The sequence below is a fragment of the Phascolarctos cinereus genome, unplaced genomic scaffold, assembly GCF_003287225.1.
Source record: "Phascolarctos cinereus isolate Bilbo 61053 unplaced genomic scaffold, phaCin_HiC Scaffold_4;HRSCAF=312, whole genome shotgun sequence".
NCBI lineage: Eukaryota > Metazoa > Chordata > Mammalia > Diprotodontia > Phascolarctidae > Phascolarctos > Phascolarctos cinereus.
The window spans coordinates 120437410-120457860 of record NW_027555847.1 but is presented as its reverse complement, the minus strand read 5'-3'; the positions used below and the strand labels follow the sequence as shown (position 1 = coordinate 120457860).

General features: G+C 39.3%; 2 protein-coding genes across 4 annotated transcripts in view; one reads left to right on the top strand and one right to left on the bottom strand.

The window, feature by feature from the left end:
* Positions 1–9144, bottom strand: part of SPATA6L (spermatogenesis associated 6 like) — a 101942-nt gene extending 92798 nt beyond the window's left edge. For all 3 annotated transcript variants that reach the window (XM_021006323.2, XM_021006324.2, XM_021006325.2), the window contains exons 1-2: positions 8964–9144; positions 1433–1570 (exon numbers count right to left, since the gene is read on the bottom strand). In XM_021006323.2, the coding sequence (XP_020861982.1) occupies positions 1433–1570; positions 8964–9002 (177 nt within the window). In that variant the 5' untranslated portion in view covers positions 9003–9144. The remainder of the gene's footprint in view (positions 1–1432; positions 1571–8963) is intronic.
* PLPP6 (phospholipid phosphatase 6) lies at positions 4011–6808 on the top strand. Its single transcript, XM_021006327.2, has one exon. It carries the CDS (start codon positions 4104–4106, stop codon positions 4986–4988), a length of 885 nt encoding a protein of 294 aa, XP_020861986.1. The 5' UTR covers positions 4011–4103; the 3' UTR covers positions 4989–6808.
* Positions 9145–20451: the final 11307 nt, after the last annotated feature.

Sequence of the window (20451 nt, the reverse complement as noted above, 5' to 3'; positions counted from 1 at the left end):
TCCTTGGTCATGGAGCTGATTTGACATAATGTATGAATTTGAACTTTGATACTTTCCAAAGACATTTATAATTTCCAGTCCATTTAAATTTGATGTTCCTGACTGAGTCTATCATTTCCTACCGTGCTTGCACAAAACAAGTCCTTCCCCCTAGGATTTTGAATCCCACATGGACTACACTTTTCCTTTTATTCTGTTTGTTTCTGGCCATTTCTTCAATTTACCAAAGTCACTATGAAAATATCGAATATAATGGCCAGTTCTCCTGCAGAAAATCATATTTTTCGCCTAAGAGCAAAAAAAAAAAGCTTCATTGATTATCAGTCTCTGTGATATTTAAGTGAGTACCCATTTAAGAGGTATAGATCCTTCCCCCAAAAAAAAAAAATCATACTGTATGAGACAAAATTGAAGACTTTGCCAAAGCCATGGTTAAGTATATCTTCAAATCCATTAAAACTAATTCCAGGAGACTCTGCATCCTTTTGCTATTGTACCAGAAGGTTTATTCTGTGAAATAATGTTTCAGTACCTCAGGGGTTGGTGATTTCAGTATTCTTTCTGTGGAAGTAGATCACAGGCCTTTAGCAATTACTATGCCCTTCCAAGAAGAGCCTCTCTGGGCTGGTCCTGGTGCAGGGAGACCCAAAATTCAAACCATTCAAACCAGAGTTTACCCTTAGACTAGTGTAGCCTTTGAGAACGCAGGGTCCAAACCATGATGAACCATTGGAGTAGAACTTCATTGGAAGAGTCTTGCAACTGCTGTTAGCAATCAGTAGACTATTAGTTGGAATTTTGAAATATTTTACATAGAGGTTAACATTGTAATAGAATCATATTTGCCTGCTTTAGTTTTATATAAATGAGACCTTGGACTCTTTAAATGAGAAATCCTGTCTTTCACAGTTCAGACTCTCAATTTTCATCAAGGTGTTTGATAACTGGTTTATTGACATCCTTATCCCACCCTATAAAATTTTTTCTAGGTTTAAAAAATCTAGATAGGATAAATTTTTTTATAAATTCATTTAATTACTTATAATACTTCAATGTGCATTCAGAAAAACAAAGCATGTTTTAGTTAGAAGATGTAATAGAAGTTCCAGAAACAGAAAATAGTAACTTGGCAATAACTTAATAAGATTACTTGGGATGCAAAACCAGACCCTCTATACCTCTCCCAACCATGAGATAGTAACTATCTTTTTAAAAAATTATAATATTTTATTTTCCCCAATTACATGTTAAAAACAATGTTTAACATTTCTTAAAAGTTTTGAGTTCCACATTCTATCCTCCCCTCCCCCCTCCCTGGAATGATAAGCAAATCAATATAGCTTATACATGTACAATCAAAAGAATTAATTTATGTGAACTGTGACCCATTAGGATATCTCAAAGAGATGCCAAGCTGAGAAAATAGTTTTACCTTGTCAAATTTCATAACCTCATGAATCATAATGGGGAACACAGCAGGAAAGCATTTTGTCTCCTTATATTGATCAAGGATGCAGACACTGAGTAAAAGTCCTTTCTTCTCTGGAAGAAACACACCTGGGCAGGTGATCTTAAAAGGAAAGAAAACAATCATAAAGATCAAAGAACCTCCTCTTTCTCGCTAAGATTCACTTGCCAGAGAGATAATTCATTTTTTCTTAATATCTTACTCAAAAAGGACTATCAAATGGTCAAAGAATATAACTAGAACATTTACATAAGAGGAAAACCAAATTGTTACAGCATTGAGAACTATAAGGAACTTTAGAAATTATTTATCAAATGAGGGAGTTGGTGTAGAGGGCTTCTAAAGTCCTTCCAGCTCTAAATCTCTGATCCCATGCTCTAATTTGACCCCCTCCTTTTACAGATGAAGAAAATGATGCTAAAATAAGGTAAGTAACTTTCCTAGTGTGCTAAGGTGAGACTATCATATCAGAGTAAGGATTCAGATTAAATCTTTTGGCTTTAAATCCACTGTTCTTCCCTCTATACCTATTGACACATAAATATTCACTTGAAAAAGTTATCAACTTCAATAATAATTAACACATTCAATTCAATCAATATATACTAAGTACCTATTTTCAAGGCTCAGTGGGTGCTAGTCAGAAATCAAAACAGTTCCTTCCCCGCAAAGTATCTTACCTTGTCTACTCAAAGAAATGCAAATAAAATCTATATCAGACCCATTAAAATGAAAAAAAACCATAAAATGACAAAACAATGCTAGCTAAGTCATGGAAAACTAGAAATATATAATGCTGATGGAATTGCAATATAAGATTTTTTTTTGGACAGAATCTATCAGCACAAGGTAAATATCATTAAAAAATTACCCTATGCTGGTTACTCAATAATTCTATTACTTAGAAATATATCCTGAGAAGATTGTCAAGGGGGGGGAGAGCAATTGGTTTAAAGCCATCTATGGCATTGTTTCTTTTGAGGGGAAAAAGTAAAAATCGTATAAACGTCCAATAGTTGAGGAATGGCTCCCTAAATTATAATATAACCATGCTAGGGAATAATGTAATGTGATTAAGATTGTTAAGTACGTAGAAAATAAAAAAATATGGAAACATAGAGTAATTCTAAGGAAAGAAAGTCTAACCAGAAGAACAGAGTACACACTAACAATGACTATTATGTCAGCACCTATGAATTCATAGGTAAAGGAAAATCCCCATGCAAGAACTTCCTTCATCAAAAGCAGATAGATCACCAACCGCTCTACCCTTGTAAGGTTGTCTAGAATACTGACAGAGGTTAAGTGACTCGCCCATCTATGCTCACACAGCCACTTTGTCTCAGAAGTGAGACTTGAACTCAAATCATCTTACCTGAGGCCAGATCTCTATCCACTGTGAGATTTGCCTCTGTGCTAAAAGGATACAAAATGAAAAACATAGACAAAAGTAATAAAAGATGAATAGATAAAAGTAAAGTGAAAGGAAGACTCGAGGGAAGTAACTGATAAGTTGGTATAGGCATTTTATCAATGTAAACTTGTTGTTGTTCAGTCCTGTCCACTCTTGTGACCTCATTTGGGATTTTCTTAGTAAAGAAACTGGAATGATTTGCCTTTTTCTTCTTGGGCTCATTTTACAGATGAGGAAGCTGAGGTAAACAGGGGTAAGTGACTTGCCCAGGGTCACAAGCTAAATTAAGTGTCTGAGGCCACATTTGAACCCAGGAAGATGAGTCTCCTTGACTCCAGGACCGAAAATCTATCCACTGTGCCACCTACCTGCCCATATAAGGGTAAATACATTTATTCCCACATAGTTGAATTCATTCTTCGTTTAACAAACTATGGGCCTCCTGGGTACCGACTGCTAAGAAAGAAGATACAAGGGGCAACTAGGTGGCACAATGGTTAGAGCACTGGGCCTGGAGTCAAGAGGATCTGAGTCCAAATCTGAACTCAGACCAGACACTTGATACTTACTAGCTGTGTGAACCTGGGTAAGTTATTTAACCCCAATTGCCTAGCTTTTAAAAAAAAAAGATACAGACTTCTGGATAGCTTTTCTATCATATTTGCTTTTGTTGGTATTTAAATCTGTTTATATTAAATATATATGTATGTACGTATGTATTTTTTTTTTCAGAACTAGTCTATCTCCCTAACAGAGACAGCTAGGTGGTGCAGTGGACAGACTGCTGGGCATGGAGTCAGGAAGTTCAAATCAGTTCTCAGCCACTTCCTAACTGTGTGACCCTGGGCTAGGCACTTAACCCTGTTTGCCTCGGTTTCCTCATCTGTAAAATGAGTTCAAGAAGTAAATGATAAACCACACCAGTATCTTTGCCAAGAAAACCCCGAATTGTGCCACGAAGAGTCGCACACGACTGAAAGGACTGCATTTCCTAACTCTTCTTCTTTCCCTGCTCTCTGCCTCTCCGGCATCTGGAGCTCCATCACCATTTCGGGCTCCTCCAATCCCTCCCCTCTCGCTCCGCCCCAGCCCGTGCCTCCAGCCCCTCGGCTCCTCCTACGCGGAAGCGGAAGAAATCCCAGGATCTGGCCAGCAGCCACCGCAGCCGCCGCCGTCACCGTCTGGGGTCTGTGACCGAGGTCGCGGTCACGGGCTGCAGACATGTCCAGCCCCCGGAGAAGCGTCGACGGCCGCGCAGCGGCCTCGGGAGCGGGTGCGGGAGGTGGCGGCAGCCCCGCTCACGGGAGCCACGGCGGCGGCAGCATCAGGTTCGAGTTCCAGGCCCTGCTGAGCAACCGCAGCCCCGGCGCCGAGCCGAGCGCAGCGCGGCTCCGGGCCTCCGAGAGCCCGATGCACCGTCGCGGCTCCTTCCCCTTGGCCCCGGCGGCCGCGCCGCAGCCGCCCCCGCCCCCTCTGCCCGAGGAGGACTGCATGAAGCTGAACCCTTCCTTCCTGGGCATTGCTCTGAGCTCCTTGTTGGCCATTGACTTATGGGTGTCCAAGAGGATGGGCGTGTGCGCCAGGGAGAAGTCGTCCTGGGGCAGCGCCAGGCCCCTCATGAAGCTGCTCGAGATCTCGGGCCACGGCGTCCTGTGGCTGGCCGGCACCGCTTACTGTCTGTACCAGAGTGACAGCTGGGCCGGCCGAGAGGTCCTAGTCAACCTGCTCTTCGCTCTGCTCTTGGACTTGGTCTTGGTGGCGCTGCTCAAAGGGCTCGTTAGGCGGCGAAGACCCTCGCACAACCAGATGGACATGTTTTTCTCGTTCTCGGTGGACAAGTATTCCTTCCCCTCTGGCCATGCCACTAGGGCCGCCCTGGTGTCTCGGTTCATCTTGCACCACTTGGTATTGGCTATTCCGCTGAGGGTGTTGATAGTGCTGTGGGCCTTCATCTTGGGCCTCTCCAGGGTCATGCTGGGAAGACACAATGTCACAGACGTAGCTTTTGGATTTTTCTTAGGTTACATACAGTACAGTATAGTGGACTATTTTTGGCTGTCTCCCTTCAATATCCCTGCTGTTTTTGCTCTGTGGAGTCACAAGTAAATAATTTGATTGTATATAGGACCAGAAGATACGAAGGCTTCCAGGATAAAAAGGACCAAAGACACACCAGCACCCATCTTGCTTAGCTCTTGTAGACATTTTGGACTTCCTTTGGAATTTTGAATCTAAATGGAAAGATGTAACCCCTGCCATCTTGATAGTTGCTAGACTGGAGCATGTGCCAGCCATAAGGTGAACACAGCCATATTAGGTAAATAACATGTTTATACAGGGAGAAATAGACATATATAGATCTTCATTAACAACTCTGTCAGCAAAACAATAGCAAAGGAACCAAGCAATTTTTCTTGCTGTTGACAAATAATTTTTTGAAACTTTACATCAGTGTATAATATAATTCCACATATCACCCATACATGGCACTTCTTTTTAAAAGGAGAAGGGGGGAAAAGACGTGTTAACTAGAATCATATTTTGCATTATTAACATGCATTAAGGTGAACAACTGTATTGTGGCATAGTAGATTACAAACACAATTTTAAAAATATAAATTCCACTACTTTTATCTCTAAAAGTCTGGTGCTACCGATGTGTAGATTTTTAAATTTTTAATTTATTCACTTTTAAGAACCCACACATGTTTGTTTTGGTTTTTGGTAGATTGGGGAGGGGGCACATTTTGATCTTTGCTGATGAAACAAATTAGGACATAGAGATGCAGAACTCTAGTCTTCCCCATCCTGTTAAAAAAAGATGAATATAAATCTTTTCCATTCCTATCTAGTATTACTTGTTAGCGTATGAAAGAGAACCCAATGGCTGAGAGAAACTCCAAAAATAGAATATACATTAATACTCCAAGGACCTGCTATTTCACCAGAGTTAGTGCACCTTCCACCAATGCAGATTGCAAGCCCTCCATACCTTACTAGATGGTTTCATTGACTTGCTGTGGGTGAAAACAAAAATTTATCACCTGGTAGCTAGTCCTATGGTTATAAACTTCTCCAACTTAGCCAGGATGGTCCTTGGACCAGAGATGTCACCAGGCCTTTATGTGAAGCCTTTCCAGCATGGATCTGTCTTGCAGAGCTTGCATTTCTTTGACATAACCTTCAAGAACTCAAGGTTTCATCCACACCATGGTGAAGTACTGAAAGACTTAAATGGAGGAGCACACAATATAAATAGAAAAGGAAAAAAAAAGCTTGAGAGGTATCAATTAGAAAGGTGTGCGAGTAGGGTTGTCTTTCAGTTAGTTCTATGACAGTTTGGAAGGATATTTATGGTGACTTGAGTAATCTCTTTCAAATAATAAATAATAAATCTCTTTCAAAAGAGTTCATTAAAAAGCCCCTTGTTGGGACAGCTAGGTTGCTCAGTGGATAGAGCACCTGCCCTGGAGTCAGGAGGACCTGAGTTCAAATACAGCATCAGACACATGATACTTACTAGCTGTGTGACCGTAGGCAAGTCATTTGACCCTGATTGCCTCACAAAAAAAAAAAAGCCAAGTTGCCTGTAAGGAAATATTTTATCTAGTAGAGGGTAACTGAGGCCATATATCACATGGACCACTGAGGTAAGAGATTGTTCTTTGTTGCCCATCATTTCTACTCATTAAAGGATAAAACTCTGCTGAAGGGTGGGGAATGGGACCAATCTTTTAAAGGTAACAATGCAATCTTTCCCATGTACAACAAAAAGGATCTGTGTATTTTGTAATTTCTGTATTTGGGTGATGTTTTTTCCTGTAATGATTTTGAGGGTGATGGAAATTAAAACAATCAGAGTCTCAGACATCAGCATTCATCAATATGAGCTTGCTGTTGTACCAGGCATAAAAAAAGTTACTGAATTTCTTTCATGTTGACTTGTTTCATTCAGAGAATTTCATTCAGGGTGCCTCCACAAATCATATTACCAAAGACCAGAATGCTTACCATTTCTCAAAGGGGAGAGGGGAGGAAAGGAAAGTGGGTTAAGTTATTTAAATGATGCTCTAGCCACAAAGAACCCTTAAGTTAGACAAGGAATCAATTATTATAAAATTTACATAAGAATGTTATCAGCATTCATAAATAGAAAAGACTGCAATTGACAGTACCCTTTTGCAGATGTATTGTGTATCTGGAATCAGCTATAGCAAATATAGCTGATTCTAGCTGGGTGGGAGAGTAAAATTCTTAATGGTTGATGGCACAAATTGGAACTACTCCTTGGGGATAAATGGAATCATTTTCATTTCACTTTAACCCAACATTGACTACCTCTCCACTTCCAGAGTCAACACAATGAACTGCCCTCAATCTGTGACATTCTAAATTATTTTGTTCCATTTTACTCTTAAAGATTTCCTTTACAGCAATGTTATGCCAGATGTTTAAAGTTATGAGACTCCTATTCATAGCCACCAAATTAACTCATAGGGGCTTTAAGGCAGAGTAATTTTGTTGAATGTTCATACCACTGAGATTCACTTATTTAAATGGCACCCACATTTACTGATTCATAGAGCACAGGCCTATTTCTTCCAGATTTGGATTTGGTGGAGAACAAAGCAAATGTAATAAGTAGTACTTTAGAATGGACCATTAATGTCTTTGTTTTTTGTAAAGGAAGGAATTCAATTTCAGAATCACAATAAAACCTAACCAGTACTGTTAAATTTTGATGCAATACACTTTTTATTTAGTTGCGAGGGAGACTGATTTATATTTTAGCTCCTTATAAAATGAATGTCTTCATTCTTTGATTATTTTGAAATATCACAGTTAATGCAGTATATATATATGTATATGTATGTATATATATATACATATATATATATACATACATATATATATATATATATATATATATATATACACACACACACACATATATATATATATATATATATATATACACACACACATATATATATATATTTCCTCGGAACCTATATGCTAACAGCAAACTAGGCCAGATCTCCTTCCTACCACTGCCTCTGACAGTGTTGTCCTGTATAAAGAATGCTGGATCTGGAATCAAAAGACCTGGGTTCATATCCTAGCTCTTTCACATACTCCCCTGTGACCTTTAACAAATCATTTAAGCTTTCTGTAAAATGAAAGGATTGGACTAGATCTTTAAAGCCTCTTCAGGCCCTATATCTATGAACCCAAGGCCCGCAATCGCCAGTTCTGCTGTGTGTAGCCAATGTCTGTGGGGACTACATTTTCCAGTCCTGCATTTCTCTAAGTCTCTGCCCTTAGGGATGACCATATTAGTTTTAAACTAGAGCTCTTCATCAGCCTATCACTAAAAGAGGGGAAATGCCAGCTCTAAAGTCCTTTAGTTCTAATATTCTGAGAGTTTGAGTTCAAGATTGGAGAGATGAGTCAGTGACTGACCAGAGTGAAAAAGCATAGCAACTCTATTTGGAGCACCCAGTGCAAAGCCTTGTAAATACTGATTGATTTTCATAGACCAGAGCAAGCCAGAGCTGGCCCTAGAGGGAACTAGGTCAGAAGAAAATCAACTGGTCTATATTGCAGTGGTAATTTTTTACTTGGTGATTGAATTCATTATACATTCCTTCTAGTGTTTATATTAGGACTAAAAGAATACAAATACTACCCTAACATTAGTTTCTCCTTTAAGATGCTGCAATTATACTGAGTCTAGAACTATTTTAAATGGATGAGCAGAAGGAGTTGGGAGAGCAGGCACGGAGGATGAAACAAGTGGTCTCCGAAGAATGGGACAGAGAAAGAGCAGAATCCGAGTGGGAGATAAGGTGTTTGTTAGAGAAGAGGGTGAGAAAGTTCCAATATCAATGACTACGAGGGATAAACTTGGAGACAGGCATTTGTGAAGTCGTGAGAGAACTCTGTTGAGGGTGAGAATCAGGAATCTGGCTAGAAGCTAAATGAAAATCACCCAGTGTTAAAAAGAGTGGGAGCAGAGCCTAAGGCGTGAAATGAAGGGTTATGAGCAGAATGGAACAAAGAGGGGTTGGTCTTTCTTACCGCTCGAATGTGCAACTCCACTACCACTTCCAGGGGCATCTTTCCCAGGTGGGGCGGGAAGGGTTGGAAAGGGACCCTGCTGCGCTGGGCAAAGGAGCGTGGTTTCTTCCCCGGCCCTCCCGCCCCGACCCCTCTCCCGTGGTGAGAGCTGGAGCTTCTACTGTCGCTGTTTCCCACAAGGGAAAAGCGTCTCGTTACCACGGAGACCGAAGCTTCCAAACTTCCACCGCTGGAACGTGGGAGACCGGAGTCGCCACGTGCGTGCGCATGCCCTTTGCCCGGCGCTACTCACGGGAGGATGTGGCCCGGGTTCGGTTCGGGTTCGAGTTTGGAGTATGTGCTCCCCGCTTGCATAGGGGTGATCGAGGCAAGCTTAGAACCCTCGGCTCCTCTCCGGCTGCTTTGTCTTTATGTCCCTTCTGCCCCACTTCTTCGCTGCTGTCCTCTTTACAGGACCTGTATATTGATCCTGGGTCTATTATAACAGAAGGGTGAGGATCACAGGATTTAGGGCAGAATGCATTTTTGGAGAACATATAATGCGATTTTATATATGGCGAAACTGAGGCCCAGGAAAGGGAAGTGATCTGTTCAAACCGACCCGGTAGTAGCAGTGGTTAATAGTTGTAGCCCTAGACTAACGTGGCTGCTTTCTTAAGATTCACAACAATGCCCAGAGGTAGGCACCACACGTTTTACTATAGCCAGTTTATCGAAGTAAGATCTGAGGCTTAGAGACGTTAAGTTCCTATAGTCTCAGAGCTAGTGTTAGAAGGCGTATTTTGCCTGGACTTCAGAGGACTGAGAAGAAGAGGTGGTGGACTACAGGTGCAGAATCAGGCATACATTTGCAGACCTGGCCAATGTTTTCATTGGTTTTGCTTAATGTATTTGTTACAAGGAAGGGTTGGAGGCAGGAGCTCACTGAGAATTGACAGAGCTGGGGGTGGGGGGAGTGGAGCATCAATAAAAAACTTTAAAATATTTATTATAGGTTGTTTTGGTTTGGTTTTGGGTTGTTTTGGGGGGTTTTCTTTTTTTTTAGTGGCAAAGAATTGGAAATGCAGGGGATACTCATCAGTGGGGGAATGGCTGAACAAGTTGTGGTATATAAATGTGCTGGAATACTAATGTGTTGTAAGAAATTATGAAGGAGATGGTTTCAGTATAATGTGGGAAGACCTGTATGAACTGATGCAAAGTGAAGTGAGCATAATCAGAACAAGCTATACAGTAACATCAATATTGTACAGATAATCGACTTTGAAAGAATTAGTAACTAATCAACATGACATCCCACCACAGTTCCAAGGACTTGTGATGAAGCATGCTATCTGATAGAGAGCTGATGGACTCAGAGTACAAACTGAAGCATAATTTTTTTCTTTAAAAAAAAATTGGTAGGGCAGGTAGGTGGCACATTGGATAGAGCTTCAGCCTTGGCATCAGGAGGATCTGAGTTCAAATCTAGCCTCAGACACATGACACTTACTAGCTGTGTGACCCAGGGCAAGTCACTTAACCCTGATTGCCTCACCCAAAAAGGCAAAAAAAAAAAATTGGAACATATCTAATGCAGAAATTTATTTTGTATGACTACAATAATAGGTTTTGTTTAAAATAGATTTTATAATAGGTTTTATTTTATTTGCTTTCTCATTGGGTGGGGGAGGAAGAAGGAGAGAATTTAAAACTGAAGAGGGAAAAGTCTCTGCTTTAAAAAATAAGTAAATAAAAATTAAAAAGAAATTTTTAAAACTTTTTTAAAAGGCCCAGATCTTCATGATCCCAGGTCCTTTCTGTGCTCTGTCCATTCTGTCTGAGACCCTGATTGAAGCCTAGGTCTTCTATGAACTCCTTAAGAGCAGGGACTGTTTTTGTCTTTCTTTATATCCCCAGACTTAACAAATGCTTGTTGACTTAACTGACTGGCCCAAATCCAGTGTTCTTTTACCGTTCCAGGGGACCAAGAAAAATTGCTTACATGAGTGGTACAAATAATGCTGGGGTGCTTGCAAAAGTGTACAAATATTAGGCACATAAGTAATATGCAAAAACATTAAAAGTACTTCCTAATCTTTTTCTCCAAGGCATTTCAGGAGAGCCTGCTAAGCTTAGCTTTCACAGTCCAAAGCAAACAAAATTAGCTCGTAAAATTTCTCTTCATCTCACAGTAGTTAATATATTCTCCAGTTCCATGGTTACACTTTTAAAACAGGCAGTGCTGAGATTCCAGCCCTAGGAAGAATAAGGCAGGGACTAGTTTTTTAAAGGGTAGGTAAATAGCATTTTTCCATTCACTGTAGCTGATGAGTGTAGTAAAAGAGGGCTAGGAAAGTCTGGCAGAACAACAAGTAATAGTGCCTGGAAAGGGTCACTGACACTGAAATAAATCCCAAAATGTTATGAGTATTTTCTGAGTATATGGATTAGAAACATGAATAATCATAAATGCTGTTATTAATCATCTATTTGGAGGGTCATTGGGAATGTGAGAAAGAACTTGGAACCAACAAAGTTTACAGAAGGAAGGGATGTAATAGATCATCTAGCCCAGCTGTCTCATTTTATAGAAAAGGAAATTGAGGCCTAAAAAGGTAAAATGATTTAGTCATGGTCACCTCACTACCTACCAGAGCCAGGATTGGAAGCCAGACCTCCTGATTCTCAGACCATTGCTATTCACCCTACATAGCCATCTTCCTGATAGTGATTGTTGCCAGGTAAGAGGGTAAGAGGCAGGGTCCTTGGATTCATGAAAGTGATGTAAGGGTAGTTCCACAACAGGGAGAAGCAAATAGAAGTAAGATTAGTGAGGAGGATTTTTTTGTCCCAAAGATGTCTTAGTATTCTTTCCATCTACTTGCCCCCCTTAGTGAATATGTATTGTAGATCTTAAGAAAGACAGCTATAGAATAAAACTCCCTACAGGTTGTCCCAGCAGTCTTAGTGCACTTTTAAGCTATTAAAAACTTAAAAAGAAACCTTCTACCAATACAGATCAGCTACTAAAAAGCTTAAAACTACACTAAGATTGTTGGGATACACTGTTCCTAATCTTTTGCTGAAAATGCAGGCTGCAGAGACTACAATATGATCAAAAAGCAAGCATTCATTAGGTCTAGAGGGCTCTAAGATTACTATTAACTATTACATTAATGGTTGGCAATGAGCACTGATTCTAAAGGTAGCCCATGTGAAACAGAGGAGATCCTATGTCCAGAACAAGATAGGAAATACATGACCAAAATCTAAATGGAGAGCTAGAAGCAGCTCAAGACAAAGACATTTTGGGGAAAAGGGAAAGAGGCACAGATGCAGAATCTTGACTGCTGCACTGCTTAAAATGCAGACTAGATGAAATCGACAGCTGCACCTGGGGCTGTTGGGAGACATGTTTAAGCCGTTCTCCAGAAATCAATTCAGCTTTGGGAAAAGGCAACCCGGCACTCTCGAGTTAATTTCACAGGTTATTGAGGGGCCAAATACTTGAGGTTCTCCTATTAATCCAAATGCTGCCCTATTAAAGAGCTTCCATGCCCTGACCTTTCACCCACAACAACAGAAACTAACTACAGAAACACTATGTTCATAATGAAGTTTAGGGATGATAATCATTATATAATCCAGATCACCAATATACAGCTATTTTATATACATTATCTCATTTGATCTTTATACCAACCCTTTGAGATAGATACTGTTATTATCATAATCATTTAACAGTTGAGAAAACAGGGCCCAAGTGACTTGTCCAGGATCACACTAGTAAGTGTCTGAAGTACAAGTACAGTATCCTGTGGAAGAAAAGTAGTGTTGGAGATTGGTAAAAGGCTGGACTTGGAGACAAGAAGATTCAAATTCTGCCTCAGATACTTAACTAGCTCTGTGACCCTGGACAAATTACCAACCTTCCTGGGCCTCAGTTTTGGTTTTTTGTTTGTTTGATTGATTTGTTTTGTTTAATATCTTTGCTTCTCAGTGTCTGCCAAGGTAGTCTATATGGAAAGTCTATATGACCTGAATTCAAATCCTGACTCTGTTACTACCTTTGTGACCTCCAACAAATCACTCAAGCTCTCTAGGCTTCATTTAATAAAGCATCCTAAGGTAGTGGATAGAGAAAGAGAGCTAACCTTGGAATCAAGAAGATTTGGGTTCAAATCCTGCCTTTGACCTATACCGACTGTTCCTGGGCATGTCTCACAAGGTAACTCTTTTAAGACCATAATTCATAGATCCAGTTGTAATCTAGCAGAGGGTGTTTTTAATTGGGAATTCCATGTATCAATGAAATCAAAGATCTGGACAAAGACAAACTACCAACACAAGTAGGTAGAGCCACTCTGCTTTCTGTCTAGTTTACAAAGCAGTCAAAGCACCATGGTAACTGCCACCATTGTATGAATGAACGCAGAAGCAGCTCAAGTGTTTAGCTTCTTACCGCTTCTGGGACAGCCTAGCCCTCAACACCCTGTTCCTTTTGCAGCACTGAACAAACTCCCTCATTGTAGACAATAATAATAAACAATACTTGTTTCCTGCTCATAGATCCTGACTCTCCATCTCAAAAAGTGAGGCTTACCTATGTTTTATTTTTAGGAAATTAATGAGTCAACTTTAAAAGAGGGAAGTTTCTCAAATAGTTATCCAGTGAAGTATGAATACTATAGGGATAGGGACTAGATCTCTAATTTCATGAGGTTAGGGAACTCCCAGGTGAGAAAACACTTTCTGCCAGTGCAGGTCAATACCTTCTCTGCAAGTCATAGTCTCAGAAAGTCACTTAGAGTACTGACAAATTAAGTGACTTGCCCATGGTCACGCAGCCACTATGTATTAAAGATAGGACTTGAACATTACTTTCATAGGAATCATCATGTTAAGTTAATATAGCACCTTTCCCTGAAGAATTCATATAACTTTTTTTAAAGATAATACTAGAAGGAAATATAGGGGTGAAAACAGAAACAACAACCAAAAAAAGGAAAGACAAGTCAAATACAAAAAAATAAACAAAGATAAATTCATCCCAGCTTTGTTGTCAAATGTTTGATGGTGGTCGTGGAGTGTGTGTGGGTGTGTGTATGTGTGTGTGTGTGTGTGTGTGTGTGTGTGTGTGTGTGTCTGTGTGTCTGTGTCCACGTGCTCCAGCATTTCCTAATACGCTTAGTGGATAAAGAATTGTATGATCCCAGGGCAGCTATGTGGCGCAGCAGATACAGCTCCAGCCTTGGAGTCAGGAGGGCCTGAGTTCAAATCCAGCTTCAGACACTTGACATTTGGGGCAGCTAGGTGGCAGACACATAATGCTTACTAGCAGTGTGACCCTGGGCAAGTCACTTAACCCCATTGCCAAGCCAGAAAAAAAGACACGACATTTACTAGCTGAGTGACCCTGGACACCTCATCCCATTGCCAAGCAAAAATAATAATAATAATAAATAAAAAAGAATTGTATGATCCTGGTCAAATCATTTAACCTTTAGGGCTCTAGTTGCAGAGAAAGTAACAGCCTGCATTGGCATTTCCTAATGTCAAGTCCTTATCTCCCTATTCTATCACACTATCTACCATGTCATAATAAATCCATAAATATATGCCAGCTACCTGTAGCAAATACCAGCAATACCACATGAACTGTAGGAAATAAAAAGCCCCCCTTTGTTATTTGGTGGACAATATAAAAATGGACCCTCTCTTTTTCATTTATCTCGCTAGTTTCACTTATCAGATATTGGTTTCTATACAAAGTTATTTCTGTGTGGTTAACCATGGTGTTCTAGACCAATATCCCAGAAGTGCAGAATTGAATAGGAATGCAGAAGGCATCTAGTTCAACCTCAACCTGAAAAAAAAGCATATCTAGCATGTGGTCATCTTCTTCCTGCTGTTGTTTTTTGTCCTTCATTCTCAAAGAGGACCATGACATCAAGAAGGTGATGCCATGACTTGCAAGTAAATTGGATTTAAGTGAGGGAAGGGCTGTGCAAAGTCACCAGCCTCACTTTCTCCTCCAAAGCCATCTGGGTCAAATCACAAGATATAGATCAGGACGACTGGAGATAGCCCCCTGTGCTCGTCTAGTTTTTTTTTTCTTTTTATGGAAGACCTTCAGTAAGAAGACGCCTACTACACAGTAGCCTATTCTAAAAGCTATCCTTTTGGATAGCTATAATTATTAGAAAGTTTTCCATTACATTAAGCCCATATTTGCTGCTGGGCTATCACTAGTAATCTTCACTTATATCTTGACACTGGACTCCAATGACTCTGGAGGAGAGAATGAGGCTGATGACTTTTTGCAGCTCTGACTCATTTAAATCTAATTCACTCAAAAGTCAAGACATCACTCTTGTGACATCATTGGTCCTGTCCTAGAATGAAGGATGAATAACAACAACAATTTGCCTCTTTGCAATTTCCACCCACAGTTATATCTGGGTTCCTGAAATTATTGTTTAAGGTCTCATAATGTTTTTTCATTCCATTCTGTTTTAATATGAATAATACCACCTGCTGAAAAGCATTCATTAGTATTAGCATAACTGGAACCTCTTCCTCCTCACCACCACCACAATTATTTCAAATGAGTTAATTCATTTTTGTGTGACTTGAATTGATTTTCTTTACCTTAGTCCTTGGTTCAAAGATTCAGTGGTAATTACAGAGTATGTCTACTGGTCCTGAAATATTTTCCATGACAATTAATCGTAGCATCAAGGAAAAAAAATGGAGGGGGCAGCTAAATGGCACAGTGGGTAGAGCACCGGCCCTGGATTCAGGAAGACCTGAGTTCAAATCTGGCTAGAGACACTTCACACTTACCAGCTGTGTGACTCTGGGCAAGTCACTTCACCCCATTGCCTCGTAACAAACAAAAACAAAAATAAAACAAAAACAAAAACAAAAAAAGCCAAGAGAATGGAACAAAGCTGGACACTGACATTTAGCAAATTATTGGATATGTAAAAGAGCTCATTGAGTTATGCCCAGTTGCTTTTCTCAATCTAATCTCAATGTATCTGCTTCTTCATCTGTAAATTAAAAGAGTTATGATGATCTCCAAGGTCCCTGCTGGCTCTAAATCCTATGATTCCAGAAACTGGATTACTTCAAAGTTTGTGTGAAATTTCTATGTTAAAATATAGCTATGTAAAACCATACCCAACGTATGTATACTTAAAGCAACGCAGTTTCTACCCATTGTGAAATAATACATCTTAAAAGGGGATTCTTGGGAGATTCCCTAAATGTGAAAATTCCAGAGAAAAGCCTTGAATATGCAAAAGTAGTTACAGAATATCTGCTAAGCCCAAGAAGAGGTGAAAAGGGAAACTTCTGTGTTACATAGTACCTCACCAGTCATTCACAGGTAGAAGGGAAAGGGAAGCCTACTGTTACAAAAAATAGCAGTCTTCTACTGTCATTTCTAGACTATACTGAAAGAGGAAGTAATCTGAATATTTGTTTATCAAGACCAACTTTTCAAATATCCTTAATAAGTATTAGGACTTATTCCCAAGACAGGAATTAAGTTCCAGGTGAATATTTTTTGTTGCTCTTCTTCTTCTGTCATTTCAGTCATGTCTGACTCTTTGTGGCCTCATTTGGGGTTTCCTTGGTAAAGATAATAGAGTTGTTCACCATCTCCTTCTCCAACTCATTTTCCAGGCGAGGAAATTGAGGCAAACAGAGTTATGTGACTTGCCCAAGGTCACAAAGCTAGTGTCTCAGGCTGCATTTGAATTCAGGTCTTCCTGACCTCAAGCTCTGCCCTCTATCCTCTGGGCCACCTAACTGGTCCTGAATATTTTTTAGCTGTCTCCAAACTATTTGGAATATGAACTCACAGACAGGGAATATTTTATAGTTCTTTATTTATACAACTCTCATGACACTGTCTCATGTGACATTTTTTACTATGTTCTTTGACTTACTAGCAAATGAAGGTTCTTTGCTTACATGCTGAACTGATATAAGGCATGAGCAAACTGGATGCCCTTCTGGATTTATGAAACATTATTCCAAATTTGAATGCTTCGCTTTCTCTCATTTTCAACTCATTTGTCACCATAATCTCTGCTACTGGATTTCCAAACTAAGTCCATCATTAACATGATAAGCTCCCTGATCACAGTGCTACCAAGTCAAAGCTTCCATGCTGATAAGCACAGGGATGGGGCCCAGTAGTGGCTGCTGCACTTTTAGTGAGACAGAAAAACCCAGTCCAAAATAAATGAATGAATACATAAAAAACAAAAAATAAATCAACAATTTGTCTACTAGAAAAAATAATTCCTTCTGTTTTCCAATTATAGAACCATTTAAGTTAATTATGTACTACCTTACTGGGTTTTTAGGGAAATGCTTTGTAAACTACAAAGTGCTACATAATTCTTAGATACTATTACTCTTATATGTAGTATAGAAACTAAAGTCCCTATCTTCATAAAGACATGAAGGTCACCCTGAAGACCAGATCAGGAAGACTTAGCTGGTCAATCAATAGGCATTTATTGAGTGCCTACTATATGTCAGGTACTGAGCCAAGCCCTAGGGATACACAGAGAGGCAAAAGACAGTCCCTATCCTTAACGAGATCATAATCTAATGGGGAAGACGAGAAGCAAACAAATATGTAAAACAAGTTATAAGCAGTATAAATAGGAAATAAACAGAGAAAAGGCACTAGAATTAAGAGGGATTGGGAAATACTTTCTGTATAAGGTGAACTTTTAGTTGGAAACGTTTAAGGAAGCCAGTAAGTCAACGTTAGAAAGGAGAGCATTCCAAAAATGAGGTACTTTAAGAAAAAAAATGCGGAGAGCTGAGAGATTAAGTGTCTTTTTCACAGAACAAGGAGGCCAATAACTTTATATTGAAGAGTATGTTGTGGAACATAAAGTGTAGGAAAACTCAAAAAGGGAAAGAGGACCTAGGGCCTAGATTATGAAAGGCCTTGAACACCAGGGGATTTTGTAGTTGATCCTGGAAGCAATGGGGAATCACTGGAGTTTATTAAAGATAGGGATGACATAGTCAGGAAAATCACCTTTGTTGCTGAATGGAGGATGAACTAGAGTGGGGGGAGATGAGACTGGCAGACCAACCAGCAGGCTATTGTAATAGTGCAAGGCATGAGGGCTTGCAACAGAGTGGTGACAGTATCAGAGAAGAGAAGGAAATATATTCAAGAAATGTTGCAAAGGTGAAATTGACAGGCTTTGGCAACAGAATGGATATGAACAGGCTGGCTACAGTGTGTTGTTGTTTTTTGGTTTTTGTTTTTTTACAACTCTTAAAAGTAATCTACAAAGTTATAGAGAATTGCAGTCAGTGTCAATGAAAGGAGTACTTATACTGATAACAGGACCTGGAAATATCACAGAATATATATATTCAATGGTCCAGGCAACATAGCTAAAGTTTGCCTCAGAGACCTGTGGAACTTGCTATTGACAAACCGGTTTTACTCCTAAAACTGTTTATAAGAAATTAATTGAACATAGGAAAGCAGAAGAAACCTCTGATAACCATATTTTTTCATAACTCATAATTAAATACCATGGCTTCTGGGGGAAAAAATGCCAGTGGAAATTAGGAATGTGACTATTTTACTTCAATTTTGGACAAAATTAGATAATTATGGTGCCACTAAGGAAATTATTAGTGAAATTCTTACATTCTCTTCCTCTCTTTCCCCACTAAATGTACTTTTCATTTCTTACCATCTCCTTTTTTCTACCATTCTCATTTTCTTACTCTCTCATTCACTTTCTTTTAAATAATTTTTATTGGTATCTTTTGTTTTTACATCACCTTTTTTTTTCTGAATACATCCATCCCTACCTTCCCCCCCATTCAGCAATCAATCTGTTCCCTTGTAACAAAGATTGAAAAAGTATGAGGAGAAAGGAAAGCAGTTCAGCAAAACTAACCAACACATATCTGATAATTTATGCAACATTCTACACCCACCTCTGCAAAGTGAGGGAGTGCATTTTCTCAAATTTTCTCCAGAGCCAGTCTTTGTCATAATAATTATACATTAAATTTAGTTCTTAAAATCCTTCCAGTTTTATTTTTATAGTCATTCTATATCATCTTCCTGGTTCTGCTTACTTTACTATGAATTATTTCATATCTACCCCTGTATCTCTGAATTCATTATGCTCATTATTTCTTACAGCACAGTGGAAGTTGATTAAATTTACTTAAAATCTGTATAGCCATCCTCCAATTGATGAGTATGTACATTGTTCCCAGTTCTTTGCTACCACAAAAAGTGTTGTTAAAAATATTTTGGTGTACATAACTTTTCTTTTTGCCTTTGACTTCCTTGGGGTATATACCTATCAGTGAGATCTATAGGTCAAAGCTATGAGCATTTTAATCATTTTCTTAGCATAACTACAAAATGCTTTCTAAAACCCTTGAACCAATTTGGAGCTACACCAATGCTGTGTTTTTGTGCCTCTCTTTTCAAAGCCCCTCCAATATTAACTATTTCCATCTTTTGTCATCTTTGACATCTGAGGAATTTTGATACGCATTTTTTCTTGTTATTAGTGATTTGGAATCATTTTTCATACGATTGTAATAGTTTACAATTTTTTTGAGAACTATTTGTTCATAGCCTTTGAAAAGTCATTGGTTTTATGTGCTAATTTCTTATATATCTTGACTCAGATTCTTAAGAGATATTTGTTGTTCCATTAGATTGTAAGTTTTTTGAAGACAGACTTTTTGCCTCTTTTTTGTATCCCCAACGCTTAGCACAGTATCTTGCACCTAGGCGTTTAATAAATGTTTATTGAATTGAATTTGTTGCAGACTCCCCCACCCCAATCAACAACTTATTTTATTATCCAATTCACTAACTTTCCTCCTTTTATTAACTCTCTTCTTAAGCCTGTCTCCCTGAAGCACTCTTGTTCCCCCAGTTGGTGGCACTCAAGGCCTAGGAAGCCACTAATCCCTGCATCAGAAAGAGTTGCCCTTTTGTTCAACTTTTTAGAAAGAGTGATACAGCACTTCCCTTCGCACCTTCTGTGTTCCATTTTGCTACCTCTATTTCACAAGGTTGCCATGGATCAAATGCCCAGCTTGTTGTAAACCTTAAAGTCCTACATAAAGGTCATCTATTTTCATTTTATTACTGCATAAAGTCATTATCGTTAACGTCTAACTTCTGGGCAGGTTTCCTCATTTGTAAAACAGGGGTGTTGCTTGCAAAGGGGCAGGGGGAAATACCCTACCTCACGGTACTGCCGGAAAGAACTTTGTAAACTTTAAAGGGCTATAGAAACAAATAATTATTACTTTATTACTATAGACATCTGTTGGGTCCCTGTGGTCAAAATTATTAGTAATAAAAATAGCGATCATGAGGAGTCGCCCCTGTCTCAAGGTTGCAGTTGAAAAGGTCTGCAGAAACCCAAGAAACGTAAACAAAAAGTAGTTATAAAGTCACTCTATGCCGGGC

What these genes read in the sequence shown, in the direction of transcription:
- PLPP6 (XM_021006327.2), top strand. Translation starts at nt 4,104, where the DNA reads ATGTCCAGCCCCCGGAGAAGCGTCGACGGCCGCGCAGCGGCCTCGGGA.